This window comes from Cyprinodon tularosa, unplaced genomic scaffold, assembly GCF_016077235.1.
Source record: "Cyprinodon tularosa strain WSP-4 unplaced genomic scaffold, ASM1607723v1 ctg269, whole genome shotgun sequence".
Classification (NCBI taxonomy): domain Eukaryota; kingdom Metazoa; phylum Chordata; class Actinopteri; order Cyprinodontiformes; family Cyprinodontidae; genus Cyprinodon; species Cyprinodon tularosa.
The window spans coordinates 539,664-555,383 of NW_024038973.1; the positions used below are offsets into that span (position 1 = coordinate 539,664).

Here is a 15,720-nt window from a genome sequence, read left to right on the forward strand (position 1 = left end):
TAATTATATCATAAGCTAGCCCACTGTGGGCTGTGCAGGCAAGATAAGAGCCGTAGCCGCTCGCTGTTTAATGTCTTTATAGTCAAACAGCAGTGTCAACACTTGGAGATGTGTGTTTAGTGAGACGGCTTCATTTTCCTAGAGTGCTATAAATGGATATCTAAGGCGTTCCTTTAAATAGAGTTAACTTCTCTAATACAGCTTTGGAGCAGCAACACATTAAACAGGTGAGAAGTCTGGTTTACTGTGTTTGTCTGCACCAACAACAATGGGTGCACTGCTCTCACACTATGTGGTTTTTAATGCGCTATACAAAGGCCTCCTCTCAGGCATGGCAGGGTTCGCCAGCCTGTAAATACACAAGATCGAGCAGTTCCTGTGCTCGCAAGATTTTTCTTTTTAATGCTGCTGTATGGTTTTCCTTTTTTTTTTTTTTCTCTCAGTTTGCTTGTGAAAAAGGGTGAGACGGAGGGTTATGTGAAGCTGACAGCAAAGGAGATTGCTGTTAAGAGATCATCCCATTTTTCTTTCTCCGTGCCTGTTTTTCCCTCACATTGCCTGTGTTATTGGCCTTTAGTGGGCATATGAATTTTCAAAAGGAATTTTATTAGTCTGAGTTGCTCTTACTCACAGGGCAAAGGTGGTAAGTTCTGTACAGTATTTCTGTTTTATCTCTCTCTAAGTTTGGACCTCCAAACGGACTCAGGTCATCCTTTTTATAATGCTTCTTCCTTCCTTTTTCTCCTGTCTGACAGACTTGCTTATTTTTTCTTTACCGAAAGTTACTTAAACAGCATTCAGGTGTTTTTTTGTTGTTTTTTTTCTAATATTAAAGGAGAATAAACTATATTTTTATGTATGGGTTTGAGAGTCAACAGAAATGTCAAATCTTGAATATTTAAAAAGAAGAAATCTTTATTTTAGAAGTACTCCCTCACATTATGCATGAGAGCACTGCAACCTACAGGATTATTAGCATGATTGAAGTATGTAGCCTGTTTATTTTGTGCATGATAAACAAAGTGAATGTTTCTTGTGTGCTGAAGACACACAGCATGTAGATTCAAAGAGAATCATACTGGATTCACCCTTAATTTGATGCATAAGGTCTAAATTCTATATCACAGATTATTGTATGTGAAATTAAAAGTTTTTATGTCATGGCATCCAATATAAGCTGTAAACAGGTCCTTCGAGACCAACAAATGAATCCAGTTATGTGTTCTTTCAAACCAAATGTGTCCTCTGTGGTCAGAGTGAGGTAGTGCTGATGACTGATGAGCATTTCTAAACTGATCTGCTCTTCCATGTGTTTGTATGCAGGCACCAACCCATCCAGGCCCGGAGGTTTCCCAGGTGCTAACAGTCCAGGGCCTGTAGCTGACCTGTATGGACCTAGCAACCAGGATTCAGCTGTGGGGAACTACATCAGTGCTGCTAGTCCTCAGCCTGGCTCCGGGTTTGGCCCCAGCATTACTGTGAGTATTTAAACTATGACTTTCAGACTAAAACAATGATCCAGATCTATCTCAGAAAAGAAATTTTAACGTTAAGCACAGAGAGAGGGCACATCATTTGTAGTTTTTCATGTTTTCTTTCTACATAAGCTCGCATCTCCAGTTTTAAGTGCTTAAGATTTCCCCTGGCCTTTGACATGGGATTCTTTGTCGATAGAAGCTGTAAGAAAGTCAGATAAGGTCCACATTTATCACTAAATGCAAAGTACAAAGACAGTATATAACTGGAAAATAGAGGTATCCTCACCAAGAACCTTTGATCTTGTTTAATGCTCTAAATTTTTGGGAATAGACCGACACTGAGCCCCTTAGAACAAAAAACAAAACCTTAACGCTTTCTGATTTTTAGGTAATTTATTATGGACTTAAATTAACTTCAAAACACTCCTTTGATCTGATAGATCAAAGAAGAAATAAAAATGTGAAATTTTGAAATTAGGAATATTAAACTAAAGCACAGAGAAACTTCACAGTTCAGCATAGTTCAAAGGAGGACATGCAGAACATGGTTTATAAGTTCAGGCATCATGGATGTTAAACAGGTCCAGCAGAAACCATGATCATCTCAGCCAAACAATATATTCAGCCAGATTAATCATCAGCTTTAAAGAAAGTGAACAGATTTTCATGCATTCCAGACCTTCCAATTATTTAAACATTGACTATTATATAAAAGAAAAAACCTAAAGATGTTAATGCTGCAGAAAAGTTTAGAGTTGTTTAGAATCCTATAGAATAAGTGCAGAAAGCTGATTATTTCTGACTTTATTTTGACTGTAATTTCCTTACTTTGTAGTTTTGGGTTGTTTCACTATTTATTTACGGTATGTTTTTCCCAAGTATGAGTTTGAGCCTTCCATAACCACAGATAGGCATTTGTACTTTGATAACAGACAGTTTAAAGTAATTTTGTAAAATCCTCTCTTTGTGCACTTCGTGTTATTCCTGTAAATGCTATCTACTGGCAGGAGGTTTCAAAGATGGATTTTGCTTTGATCAGGGCTTATAATCTGCCTTATTTTATTAGTTTCAGTTGCATTAATGGGTTTGGAAACGACATAACCTCTTTATTGTATGCATGTCTTCATAATTAATAAACAAAATCTACACTACATAGGTGTTTAAAGGTATATAGCTACAGCATTTCTATGAATTTGGAAGGAGTTGAAAATCGTTTTTGTTTGTGCCTTTATTGCCACTTTATTGCATTTTATCTTAAATCCTTGTAATTAAATATATTAGTTTAAAAAAAGATGAAGAAAAATAATTAAACTTTGAAAAGACTACTTTGTGTTATATTACATTTAGAACTGTGCTCTCACCTGTATTGAAGGAGTATGGTACATCTCAGCTCGAAAAAATTTTCAAATAATACCTTTATTCCTCTTTAGCTTTTCCATCAATCCATTCCTCTCACATCTCCACCTCCTCAAAGCAAATTTCCTTTAATCTTAGAAGCCCATATGTCCCAGATCTCCATCAGTTCTGTCACTTGAACAACACTTCCAGACAGGTTTTGTCTCTGTAGCTCTCCTCCATGTTTCCTGCAGCTGGTCATCATCTCAGCTTTGTAGTATTGGACTATAATGATGTGATGGACGGAGCTTCTTTTCAGTATTCTTTCAGTCAATGTTAACTTATATTTGGTAGAAATCTTCAACTAGGCTAAATGGATTAGGCTTACATTATTTTACCTGGGTAAGTAGAAAAGGGAAACATCAAATGCTGATAAACAGGATGTTGCTAAAAGAGATGAGTCTACTATATTTACTCAAAACCCAGAGTGAGAAATGTCAACCAGGTTGGTAATAAATCTATAAAGCTCAATAGACTTCTTCAGTTGCAGCCTTTACCTTTTCATTAGCTCTTTTTTTCCAGCACTGCATGAAGTGAAAAAGTCAGAGGACCGATCTGCACACTGCTTTAGTGCTACCATCAATCACATCGTACATGTGGAGTCTGAAAAAAGCTGTTTGCTTTGGCTTTACAGAGTAACTTTAGCAAAAGCAAAAACTAACAAATATCAGTCATTCTCTGTGTGGCTGCACAAAACAGCATGTATAAAACACCTTAACATTGGTGTTTCATATATAGAAAAAGGAAATAAATCAGACTCTTTTCAGGTATTGGCACTGAAATTTGTCGGAGGGAGGGCATGTAAGGATGCAGTTCCCACCGCATTCGCCTCAGGCTGCTTACAGACATTTTTATCCTAAGAGCTCTTAACACTTCCTGCATCCTCATCCACCATTCAGGATGTGCTGTGAAATATATAAATAAATAAATAAAATGCATTTCCACACAGTGCTCTCTGCATCTTTCACTGTCTGTTCGTAGCTCTGGACAGATACTGTAGATGCTTGCATCCTCTCCTTTATGTTTCAAAACAGGAAAGCTTCAACTGCAGAGTTAACAAACTGTGGAAAATATGTCTGCAGAATGTTTGCAAAGACAGTGCATGAGATTATCCTTCATGTTCTGGATCTGTCAGTGAGGAGTTAGACTCAAACAGCCCACAGTGGGCTCTGTTCAAATGTCTGAATGACTAGATAAGTACATCAGCATTTTTCTGCTTTAGTTTGTCACTGAACCAAAGGGCACAGTTTTATTAATAAAAGTACAAACTTCTTTTCTTTAAAGATGTAATACGTAGGAATGCCCTTGCGAAGTTTTGTGCCTGTGAAAATAACAAGCATCTGAGCTCAGGCAGTTTAATCCTTAGTAAAAATCAAAGCTATAAATTGTTTATACTATTCAGTTGCATTAAAATATATCTATTTATCTATATCATCTATCTATCATCTATTTATATCATCTATCTATCATCTATCTATATCATCTATCATCTTTCTATCTATATCATCTATCTATCATCTATCTATATCATCTATCTATCCATCTCTATCATCATGGGGTTAATGTGCTAGGCTAACATTAACATTTTCACTTTCCGTTACGTGTGATTCGCTTAACTTGTTTTATTTATGGCCGTTTTTTAATTAATCTCAATCTGCAAATCTTACAGAAGGGATAAGTCTTCGACTTGTGTATATATTTGATCTCTTTTTTTTTTTTTTTTTCATCTTTATTATCTTGTGTAGTTGGATGTGTGTATACATACACTCACCGGCCACTTTATTAGGTACACCTGTCCAACTGCTCGTTAACACTTAATTTCTAAGCAGCCAATCACATGGCGGCAACTCAGTGCATTTAGGCATGTAGACATGGTCAAGACAATCTCCTGCAGTTCAAACCGAGCATCAGTATGGGGAAGAAAGGTGATTTGAGTGACTTTGAACGTGGCATGATTGTTGGTGCCAGAAGGGCTGGTCTGAGTATTTCAGAAACTGCTGATCTACTGGGATTTTCACGCACAACCATCTCTAGGGATTACAGAGAATGGTCCGAAAAAGAAAAAACATCCAGTGAGCGGCAGTTCTGTGGGCGGAAATGCCTTGTTGATGCCAGAGGTCAGAGGAGAATGGCCAGACTGGTTCGAGCTGATAGAAGGGCAACAGTGACTCAAATAACCACCCGTTACAACCAAGGTGGGCAGAAGAGCATCTCTGAACGCACAGTACGTCGAACTTTGAGGCAGATGGGCTACAGCAGCAGAAGACCACACCGGGTGCCACTCCTGTCAGCTAAGAACAGGAAACTGAGGCTACAATTTGCACAAGCTCATCGAAATTGGACAATAGAAGATTGGAAAAACGTTGCCTGGTCTGATGAGTCTCGATTTCTGCTGCGATATTCGGATGGTAGGGTCAGAATTTGGCGTCTACAACATGAAAGCATGGATCCATCCTGCCTTGTATCAACGGTTCAGGCTGGTGGTGGTGGTGTCATGGTGTGGGGAATATTTTCTTGGCACTCTTTGGGCCCCTTGGTACCAATTGAGCATCGTTGCAACGCCACAGCCTACCTGAGTATTGTTGCTGACCATGTCCATCCCTTTATGACCACAATGTACCCAACTTCTGATGGCTACTTTCAGCAGGATAATGCGCCATGTCATAAATCTGGAATCATCTCAGACTGGTTTCTTGAACATGACAATGAGTTCACTGTACTCAAATGGCCTCCACAGTCACCAGATCTCAATCCAATAGAGAATCTTTGGGATGTGGTGGAACGGCAGATTCGCATCATGGATGTGCAGCCGACAAATCTGCGGCAACTGTGTGATGCCATCATGTCAATATGGACCAAACTCTCTGAGGAATGCTTCCAGCACCTTGTTGAATCTATGCCACGAAGAATTGAGGCAGTTCTGAAGGCAAAAGGGGGTCCAACCCGTTACTAGCATGGGGTACCTAATAAAGTGGCCGGTGAGTGTATATAAAACTGTAACTGGGGCGTGTAACAAAAGTAATTTCCCTCTGGGATTATTAAAGTATTTCTGATTCTGATTCTTAACAAACATTGCAAATTGATAGTTTATGATCTTCAAATGTTACTGGTTTGCGTTTTAGCCCTACAGGATATTTACAGATACCGGATAAGCACAGACATGGACCTGCAGCAGCAAAACAGTCTCTTTTTAAACTAGTTATTGCCATTGTGGAAAAAATTATTTTGGAGAAAGGATACTGCTTTGTAAGATTAACAAAATTAGGTGCAAACACTATTAAATAACAGAGTAAGCGCTGTCTTTCACACATTCTTCACTTTTAATCTGGATATGTATGGCTTTATTGTATATTTTTGTGGTTTATTATAGATATACATATATTTTATGTTTCAGAATCACATGTTGCATAAACTTTTGACATATTAAGTCCTTTCCGGAGATTTACGGCATCTTTACAGCGGATTAGAAAACTTGTGAGGCTCTATCGATGCATCTCTGTTTGTTGACAGTCACTGAGGGCAAATGAATAAATAGCTCAGGAGAAGCCAAACATTGCTCATTTTCATTTTGCAACCTCTGTAATTGATTTATGATATCCAAATGCACGGTGTTGTTGTTTTTGTGCTTTCCCAGCAAAGTCCTTAATAATTGTTTTAGGTTCGCTGGCTGTGAACCATAATCTGTTGTTCTCAGCATAGAGAGCTAAGCTAAATATTTGTTATGAAAGACCAGGCTGGCTCATTTTCAGGGCAGATTGTACAACAGATAGTGGAACGTTGATACGAGGACATTTGTGTCTATTGCGGACGGTTTTTAACCAAACTCTGATTTAGTAGAATATAAAAATAAGCCTCTATGAAATCAGTAATATTGTTGGTGGTTTGATTGCATATGATTTATGAAACAGGCAAACATTGTTCGTTTATATAAGGATTCTTTTAGAGATTCATAAAGCCCAAGCTTTATGATTCCCTTACAGAATGCCAGCTTATATAAGATAACACTACATATTAAATCACCACTTGAGAGTTGCAAAGTGAGTCTAAAAGAAAGCCGCAAAGAATATGAGAGTAGCTGCTTCTAACTTCCTGCTCTCTATTCAGATCATTAAAACAGAAAATGATTCAGAACTAAAATGTGATTTTTAATTTGTTTCTTTATCAAGGATGCTGTTGAACTGAAGGCGTGTATAATCAGTATATCTCACAACCTCATGGATGACTTCAGCTTCACTGATTCGCTCCTCTTTCTCACGCTCCACTGATTGCATTAACCCCTTTAGCCAGTATGAAAACAGTCACTCTGAAGAAGCGGTAATGATCTTAACATTTTTTCTCCCCCATGCAAGACAATTAGAGTGCAATTAGCTGATTGAGGTGATAAAGACAAATAATCGCTGCTGAAAGTGCTTCTCTTTTGTGCTCCAATCTATGGGTTTCTAGAGACCTGTCAGCAGGAAAGCTCACAAAGTCCTGATAACTGAGGGACATTATGAAAACCCTTCAATCCTCAAAAACCTGCTGATCCAACGGAGGGGTGTTTATGATGCCTTTCTCTGCTTGCTCTCAGATTAAATCAGTTGTTTATGTTAGCTTGAATGGGGATTGTGTGTATTATTACTGTTATCTCTTCCACATGTTTTTATTCAGACTAAAAACTCATAACATGGGTATTCCCCTGACACAAACAAAACAATTTATACCGACTGTATCTTGAATTATTAAACGCACGATGACTCATTTGCTTTATTAAGCATACCTTAGTTGTTTTTTAATATCTTTTCTATTCTAGCAGTGTTTCATCCACTTGTAATTTCATTTTTTTTCCACGAGATCTGCTGCTCTACGTGATCCAGATGATTAAAAACTTTCACATTCATGCTAGATTAGAAAGAAAAAGGCCACAAACATTGATGTGATACTTGCTTTTCTTTCTTTAAAATGCATACTGACAACAGCACTAACTGTACACTCTTAGGGCCCGTTGATTGCGACAGCTTTTACAAACGGATACCATTGAACAGGTGGCCGGTTGCTATCTCATCAGAGGTATTGCCTTTTATTTACTTTGCATTTCTCTTAAGCATTGTTCTAATGTGTGCTCATCCTTGCTGAAATGCTGGAGCTGGTGGCTCAGGTGTGTGCGACAGAGCACTTTGCTCTCTTTAGAAGAAAAAACAGCTTCGTTCAAGGCAGAAAATGTAATCATGGTCGATCTGTGTGATTAACTACGTCGCTCAGGTCTCACACACCACTATGCCACCAGCTCTTCATTTTTCTTTTTATTTTAACATTATAAATGCCTTCATCTTCAAGTAGTGTCTTGTGTAAGCCAATCATATGTCATACTTGTCAAGAACCCAATATGAAGCAAAACAGGAGCAGAAGAAGCAGCACATTTTATCCATTGGTTAGAAAAGGCTCTATAAATCTTTTCTCTGACCTAACTATTTTTTTTACATTGAACCATTTGGTGTAAATTGCAACTCATTTTTGCAATGGAATTGTTAGAATTTGAGATTCAAGAAGTAGCAAAACATTTTATCTCCCTGCAGTTATTTTGGTAGATGTAATGCCTGGCAAACCCAGGGCTTCTTACTGATGTGATGTTTTGATTTTAATTCAATCAGCCACATTAGCTTTGTTTTACTCAGCAGTAGGATGTCATTTTATTTTCGTAAATGTCCAAACACGTGCATGAAGCTTGCATGATCCACAGTAGAACACAGTAACAGCTCACTCCACCTTAATTGGCATCCCTGGTGTAAAAAGCCTGAGAATAATAGTAGGCTATTGCAGTAAGACAAACTCACTCTAAGAAAGTAGAATCTTTATTTTTTGTTTTCATTATCCGTTGCAGACAAAATGTTCTCCAAGCAAATGAAAATAGGTGAAAAACATAAAACATGCCATTTAGGTCAATGTAAAGTACAGTAGAGAATGTCAGTTTACTGTTTGCTTTGGCAGGTCTGACAGGAAAACTGGTTTTCAGTCCTACCATCACAAACGTAATGATGCCAAATTAACTAGGATTTCGCTTTCAACAAAATTTTCAATTTAGTTTATTTCTATAGCGCCAATTCACAACACATGTCATCTCAAGGCACTTTACAGTTCACCAGATCATACAGTCAAATTGATTTAAAGTTTACTATATAAGGAAAACCAGTTGATCCCTCACACTAAGCATGCTTGTAGCGACAGTGGAGAGGAAAAACTCCCTTTTAACTGGAAGAATACTCCAGCAGAACCAGGCTCAGTGTGAACAGCCATCTGCAGAGGCCGACTGGGGTTCAAGGAGAGATACAAAAAATTATTGTAAAAGGCGGCACCGTCCAGGAAACACACAAGCTCTGAGCCAAAATCTGCTTATTAATTGTTAAATTAACTTTAACACTTTAAAGTTAATTGTGGGGACAGTACCTCATGCTCATGCCTGCTTTAACACACAGTAGAGGATCTATAATCCTTCAGACCTCCCGAGCTTCTATTTGCTCTGGGAACCTTTGCAAAGTTCATGGTATCATTGAACTGTTTTAAACTTAACTTCCTAGCCATTTGTGTTTAATGTGTAGTTATTCCTTAAATCAAGATTTCTTTTTCTTCAATACGTCCAAATAATTTTTTTCTAAATGACAGTTTGAGATTAAGCTCTTGTAGGAAAATATATTTTTAAATTTTTTATACATTCTCACTAGGGGTGCCAATACATGCGGAGGTAGCAGCCATTTTCCACCTGCACCGCTCACTTTTTAGGTTATTTTTCTCCACAAACGTTCTTGTGCTTTGATTGGTAGAAAGTTTACATGCATTGAATTGTAAAAGCTGACGGTGCCTCTGGTCATCTACACTAACGACCTTTTCTTGTGTCTGTTTTTCCTTTTCTTTGGACACCCAGCAGAGTATATCTGGTGGCCCGGGACAGACAGGACGAAGTTTCTAATTGGCTTTGTGTGCAGGTGATGATAATCCAACTTCAAGCACTACAGCGTCACCCATGGCTAAAAGAGTGAAAAGCGGGAACCATATGAAGAAGATTTGAAAAAAGAAAAAAAAAAAAAAAGAAAAGTTTGTCATCTCAGAAAAACAAGCAACTGCTGTACTATAACCCAAACCTCCTATACCTTTACAACCTGGTTTGGTATGATGTTCCATGTCAACTTCACTCACTGATTTCCTTCCTCCCTTAGCTTTTTGTTTTTGATCACTTTCTAGTGTGTTGTTTGAGTTTAACTTTTTATCTCCTTGTAGTTTGTAAGTGCATTTTATTTGTATTTTATTTTTTAAAGTACGGCGGGTCAGAGCCAAGAATATCTGCAAGTCACCTCTTCATCTCTATTGGTTACTGTAAAGGCAAAAAAATGAAACGTATTTCCATTCGGTCTTTCAGCAAAAAAAAAAAGATTAAAAATAAGCTCAGTATGGAAACATTTGGAGAAAAAAATTAAGGAAATTTCAAAGAGAAGGTATCAAAGTAATAATTTTTAGTAGTTGTTTTATTTCTTGTGATGTCTCATTGTAAACCATGATTACCTATTTTTGGGCAATACAAAGAGGACTCCAATATTTTTATGGTCCTTTTTTATAAGTGTTGTTTCTGTTGTGTAGAAATATAAATATATATAAATATATATATATGCTATAACAAATTTCATATAACGACATTGTGAATTCAAACTTGAGAAAAAGAAATGTAGCTGTACATATTATTCCAGTCACTGCATATAACCAACTCAGTGAGAGAATAGCATATTTTTGTGATGGTGTGTCAAAAGAATACGTTCTAGCGTGTGAATAGAAGAAAAAGCTGTAAACAATATTCTACGTTTTTGGTTTTTTTGGTTTTTGTTTTTTTCTGCTGAAAGACGATACAAGTCCTCAAACAAACAGTTGTGTAAATACTAAAAAGCCGAATGATTTTAAAAGTGTTATACCAGCAAATTTATGACCGGTGAGCTTAGTTGACGCTGTTTTAGAGACAGAACAGCATGGATGATGATTTTACGATCACTTCAAGGTGGGAGCGACAGAAAGGGGGGGGGGAAAGACGATTTTTAATCCAAAGCACAGCGTACGAAGAGACGCGACGATTCGAACTTGAAGCGGGCCTTTTTTTGCAGAGCTCTCTGCTCCTGGCGCTTTTCTACTGCTGAGAGGAACCTGTTAGCTGTATATGTGTTCAATGTCCGTTTCATCCTGCTTGTTCCTGAGTCGCTCATGGAACAAAATACCTGGGCTCTGTGCTCGAGCCTTTTTTTATCTACCTATCTATAGATCTATAGATAGATAGATACACTGTTTGTTCTTCGTATCGGTTCTTTTTTGAATGAATTAGGAAGGTGAACATTTTGAAACCATACCTCAACCTTTGTGACTTTGATCGTGTAATCATCTCGGCAGGTTTTTGATTTATTTCAGTGCTGAGCATAGAAAAAATAAGAAAAGAAACACTGAAAGGCATTTTTAAAGCGAGTTATCGCTGCACTGTGAGTTTTGAAGTACAGGCCATCCTCTTGTTTGCACATTAGTACGTCAGCTTTTTACAAACGAACCTGTGCTTCGGGATAGCATGAAGGATTTATTAATGGGTGGGGGGGGGGGGGGGGGGGGGGCGTATTCACGTGTTCCCTACCGGACAAGCGGCTCGGGACATAAAAAGCGGCGTGATGCGGCGTATTCTTGGATGTCTTTCTGTATAGTAGACCCACGGCTCCCCAGAGGATATTTATACAGGGTCAAAAGATGACACTGAATTATTCACTATCTGTCGCTACACTTGGCTTTGCACCGTCTTAACATGTGGCAAAAAGGTTTTACTCCTACAGCGACAGATTAATGATAACAGTATAATAATAATAATGTTACGCACCAGAGTGCAGTCTGGTTTTGAAACTTCTATCAGTGCCGTTGTTTTTCTTTCATGCACTTGTTTCCTTTTTCTTTACAAAAACCAACAGGTAATAAATATGCTGGATACTTCTAAAATAAATGATTATGGAGGTGTGATCAAGTAATAATTTAAAGAAAAAAAAACTTGTAATGTTCAGATGTATAAGAAAAGAAGAAATACAAAAGTAAAAAAAAAAGAAAGATGCTTCTTTGCTGATTTCAAGATTAATCAGAGTTTTATTGATACTTTGTGGTTTCTATATTAATAATTGTATTATACTATTAAAAATGTACTGTGCATCCATTACGTTCTCTCTTTCCATGCCCCATCCTCAGAGATGCTGCCATCTTTTGTTGCTCATCCATGTACTTCATTAGTGTGTAAAGAAATCACAGTTAACTTGTAAACAGAGTGCTGTCTTTGATACCAGTGTAGTGCTTTGTTGTTCTCCCTCGCTCTACCTCTCCTTTCTCTCATATTTAGCCCCTCCCTCCTCTCGCTCTTTTTCTATTTCCTGTAATTACAAAGTAGATGTTATATAGGACTCATTTATATAATACTTGTAGTGAATAGTGGAATTAGAACCAGTCAAGATAGACCTTTCTCTCAATGATCATGTTGTTCTGATATTTGTTCGTTGTAATTTATTCCCTGTATGTTTGATCTTTATGTTTAGACTTGTTTTTTTGTTTTGTTTTGTTTGTTTTTCTTCTATTTGGTTTGTTTTTGCCACTCGAACATGGTTTCAGCTAACCAAAGTTCTCATGGAGGAACAATGGAGAAATTGTTGCTGTAAGATGGACTTGTACACAAGGCATTAATTGGATCCCCACCCTTGAATGTTTTAAAAGGGGTGTGCCATACTACCTTAAATGCTAATGCTTGACATGCAGAGATTTTTCTTTTAAACTTTTTGCTTCATTCACAGGAAAGGATTATTATGTAGAGATAATGAGAAAAATTATTTTTGTTTTGGTAGAATGACGATCAGTACTCCCGGTATCAGTCATACAGAGGTCTGTTTGTATATTTCGGAAATAGCTCAGTTACTTTTGACACGACTGCATTTGGAAAAGACTTTGTGTCTTTAATTATTTAAGTGAAAGTTCTTTTTTGGAAGCGATTTTTCTAGCTTGTTTCAAACCGTTTCCAGGTGTAATTCTCTACAAAACCGCACAACACACTTTAAGAAAAATACTTTAAATAAATAAAAGCAGCTTTTTATTTGCCAGTCGAACAATTAATGGTTTAATCTGGATTAAAACCAGGACAGCATCCCAAACGATTGTTTTCTTTAACAACATTACCTAGCCTGAAATGTAACTCCTAAACTTATAAAATCAAAAGGTGCTTTCAATTTACTAAACTTAATTTCATTATAATATAACTTTATGGTACCTCAGCAGTTTTAAGGTTTTATATCACATATTAAGTTTATATCGCCACACTTTTTACCCTTTAAACTTTGTCATGCTTTGTTACATTATATTAACAAGCTCTAGTGTATTTTACCGGTACATGGATTTTATGTAATAGATCAACACATCTGTAGTTGAACAAAAACGGCACTCTGCCTTTTATTTTGAATTCATTTAATTTCAGTCGTCCTGATTGAAAACATTGATCCACTTTTTATTGCTAGCAGATTATTTTTGGAGTGTGAGTCAAAGCTGTGCAAACATAGAGGCTGAGATATTGGTGAAATAGATCGAACTCACTAAGATTAGAGGGAGAGTGCCTCAACACTAACTTTCAAGTACATAGTTTTGCAATTATGTTCAAGTCCAGACTTTGACTGGACCATCTCAAAACATGCAAATCTCAAGCCTTTTGCAGAACCTTTCCTTCTCTCGAATAAGAATTTTTTTCACATCTTGCCTACCTGTTCATAGTGGAGTAAAAACTTTTCCAAAACTCCATGTTAGGTGTAAATCTTTTGCATTTGCATGCAGGCTTTAAAAGTAACGTTTGCTGTGTTTCTTCTGCGGTATTTTAAAAACAGCAAACCACATATTTTTATCTTTTAACAGTGGATTTCTTCCTCCCACTCTCCCTTAAAGCCCACATTTATTTAGTTTATAACTCACTTTTAAAGGTTTTAATGGTGGAGATAATTTTTCTCACACACCTTTAAGTTCTTAGTAACACAGCTGAGCTCAACATCTGACATTAAATTAAAACACTGGCGGATTTATCAGTATATATCTCACCCTAATCTGTTTTGCACTAAACTTGTTTAGGATTGCTAGAGTTCACATTTTTGTGATTATTTATGCACAAGCTTTAAAAAAATCCATAACTTTCACTTCCTGCAATACATGCTTTTGTTGATCTATCGCGTTATACCAAAGTAAAAGTCACTTTGTGGTAGCAGCATGAAAATAGAAAAGGTTTGAGGTGTATGAAGATTTTTCATAGGTGTCATAAATACACAGCTTGGTCTCTTAACTAATCCAGTTGGTCAGATGACATACAGTTGTTTTACTTAAAGGTAAGTACATTTATTGGATTTAAATGTCCACAGTCTAGAAAAGTGAAACTATATGAAAAAATATTAATTTAAGAAGCAGGTAAAGAAATCCTAAATGCATAAAAAATCATATTTTTCAAAATTAATATTTTTTATCCTAATCATTTCTAATGTCTACCTATGATTTAACAGGAATTTATTTATTCATGGCATTCATTCATTTTATTCAGACAGAAACAAACTCAAACAAACCCTTTGTTTATTTGCAGAATTGCACACTAGGTACTTTTAGCTCATGGTCGCTCCTTAACTCTAATTGCTACATATTTTTTTTAAACATTGGAGTAAAATAAAAGTTTAAAAAGAGAATTCTCTTTAGCACAACACCAGAAAATGCAGGGGTTTGTGTCTTGTAGCTTGGACTTTAAGGTAGCATGGCTCTGTTGCTGTAATTTCATTTAATCTCAAACTGACAGCAGTTTACAGCTGATGAATGTTACACATCTTTGTAGACTAGCTTATCCATTCGGGGAGAGGGGGACGGGTTTCAGTTTAAGAAAAAAAGTTATCAAAAAAAAAAGATAAAAAAAGTCAACCTGGAATGGTGTTGACATTTTTAGTGTACTACCGTATCCATTTAAACTTGAATCTCGAGGCAAGTGCTAGGCAATGGCCAACCTGTCACATTACAACGCATCGTTGGGAAATCTCACCCTAAAACTGCAAACACTTCTGATATTTCTGTCCTAGTAAAACATATTTTATTCCAAATATTCAATCCATTGGTTTGACCCTAAAACACTTTGCTCTGTTTCCAGTCGCCCTTGACTTTGAAAGCTCATGGGCCACTTTTGGGGATTTCGTTCCCATTTATAAAAGAAACAAAAGCACGTTGGTGCTTATGGTTTAAAACCAGTGTGCCCTTATCTTTCACAGATACTGGATACAGTCGCTGTAGCCACAAATGTAATCTAGACCACAAAGTGACTCACCAACACTTTTTATTTATAGTTTTGGCTCCTCTTGTTACATGATATAAAGTTAAAAACAGTTTGGGTTTTAGAAATGTTGACAGAACCCGTCAAGGTGACAGAAATAACAAAAGTCGTCATGTAAGGTCACGTCTTAGGGTCAATTTCCCTGCAAGTCATCACAGCCACATTCACTGCACAATGTATATAATTATAGATAGATATATATCTATCTATATATATACATATATGTGTGTTTGTTTGTGATTTTCACCCATTTGACTTTATGTGATCATACCAGACTGGAGACCTCAGCTGTAAACAGAATATCTTTGTGCATTTAGTTCAAACTCAGTCATTAGCTGATGTTCGCCAACATGAGTTCCCCCCCGGCGTGCTGTTGAGTTTGGACGGAGCAGAACGCACACCCGAGAGCAGGCGGGATGGAGCCCAGACGCCCTATCAGAGCGCACGGCTGCCAGTGAGAGGCTCTGCTGTGCTTCCATGTTTCTGCAG

General features: G+C 37.1%; 1 protein-coding gene across 8 annotated transcripts in view; it reads left to right on the forward strand.

The window, feature by feature from the left end:
- The window catches only part of LOC119786222 (RNA-binding protein Musashi homolog 2), a 387,008-nt gene extending 376,096 nt beyond the window's left edge, over window positions 1-10,912 (forward strand). For 6 of the 8 annotated variants that reach the window (XM_038289416.1, XM_038289422.1, XM_038289420.1 and 3 more), the window contains 3 exons: window positions 1,324-1,478; window positions 7,852-7,922; window positions 9,772-10,912. In XM_038289416.1, the coding sequence (XP_038145344.1) occupies window positions 1,324-1,478; window positions 7,852-7,893 (197 nt within the window). In that variant the 3' untranslated portion in view covers window positions 7,894-7,922; window positions 9,772-10,912. The remainder of the gene's footprint in view (window positions 1-1,323; window positions 1,479-7,851; window positions 7,923-9,771) is intronic. The other 2 variants (XM_038289417.1, XM_038289418.1) reach the window with 2 other exon arrangements.
- Window positions 10,913-15,720: the final 4,808 nt, after the last annotated feature.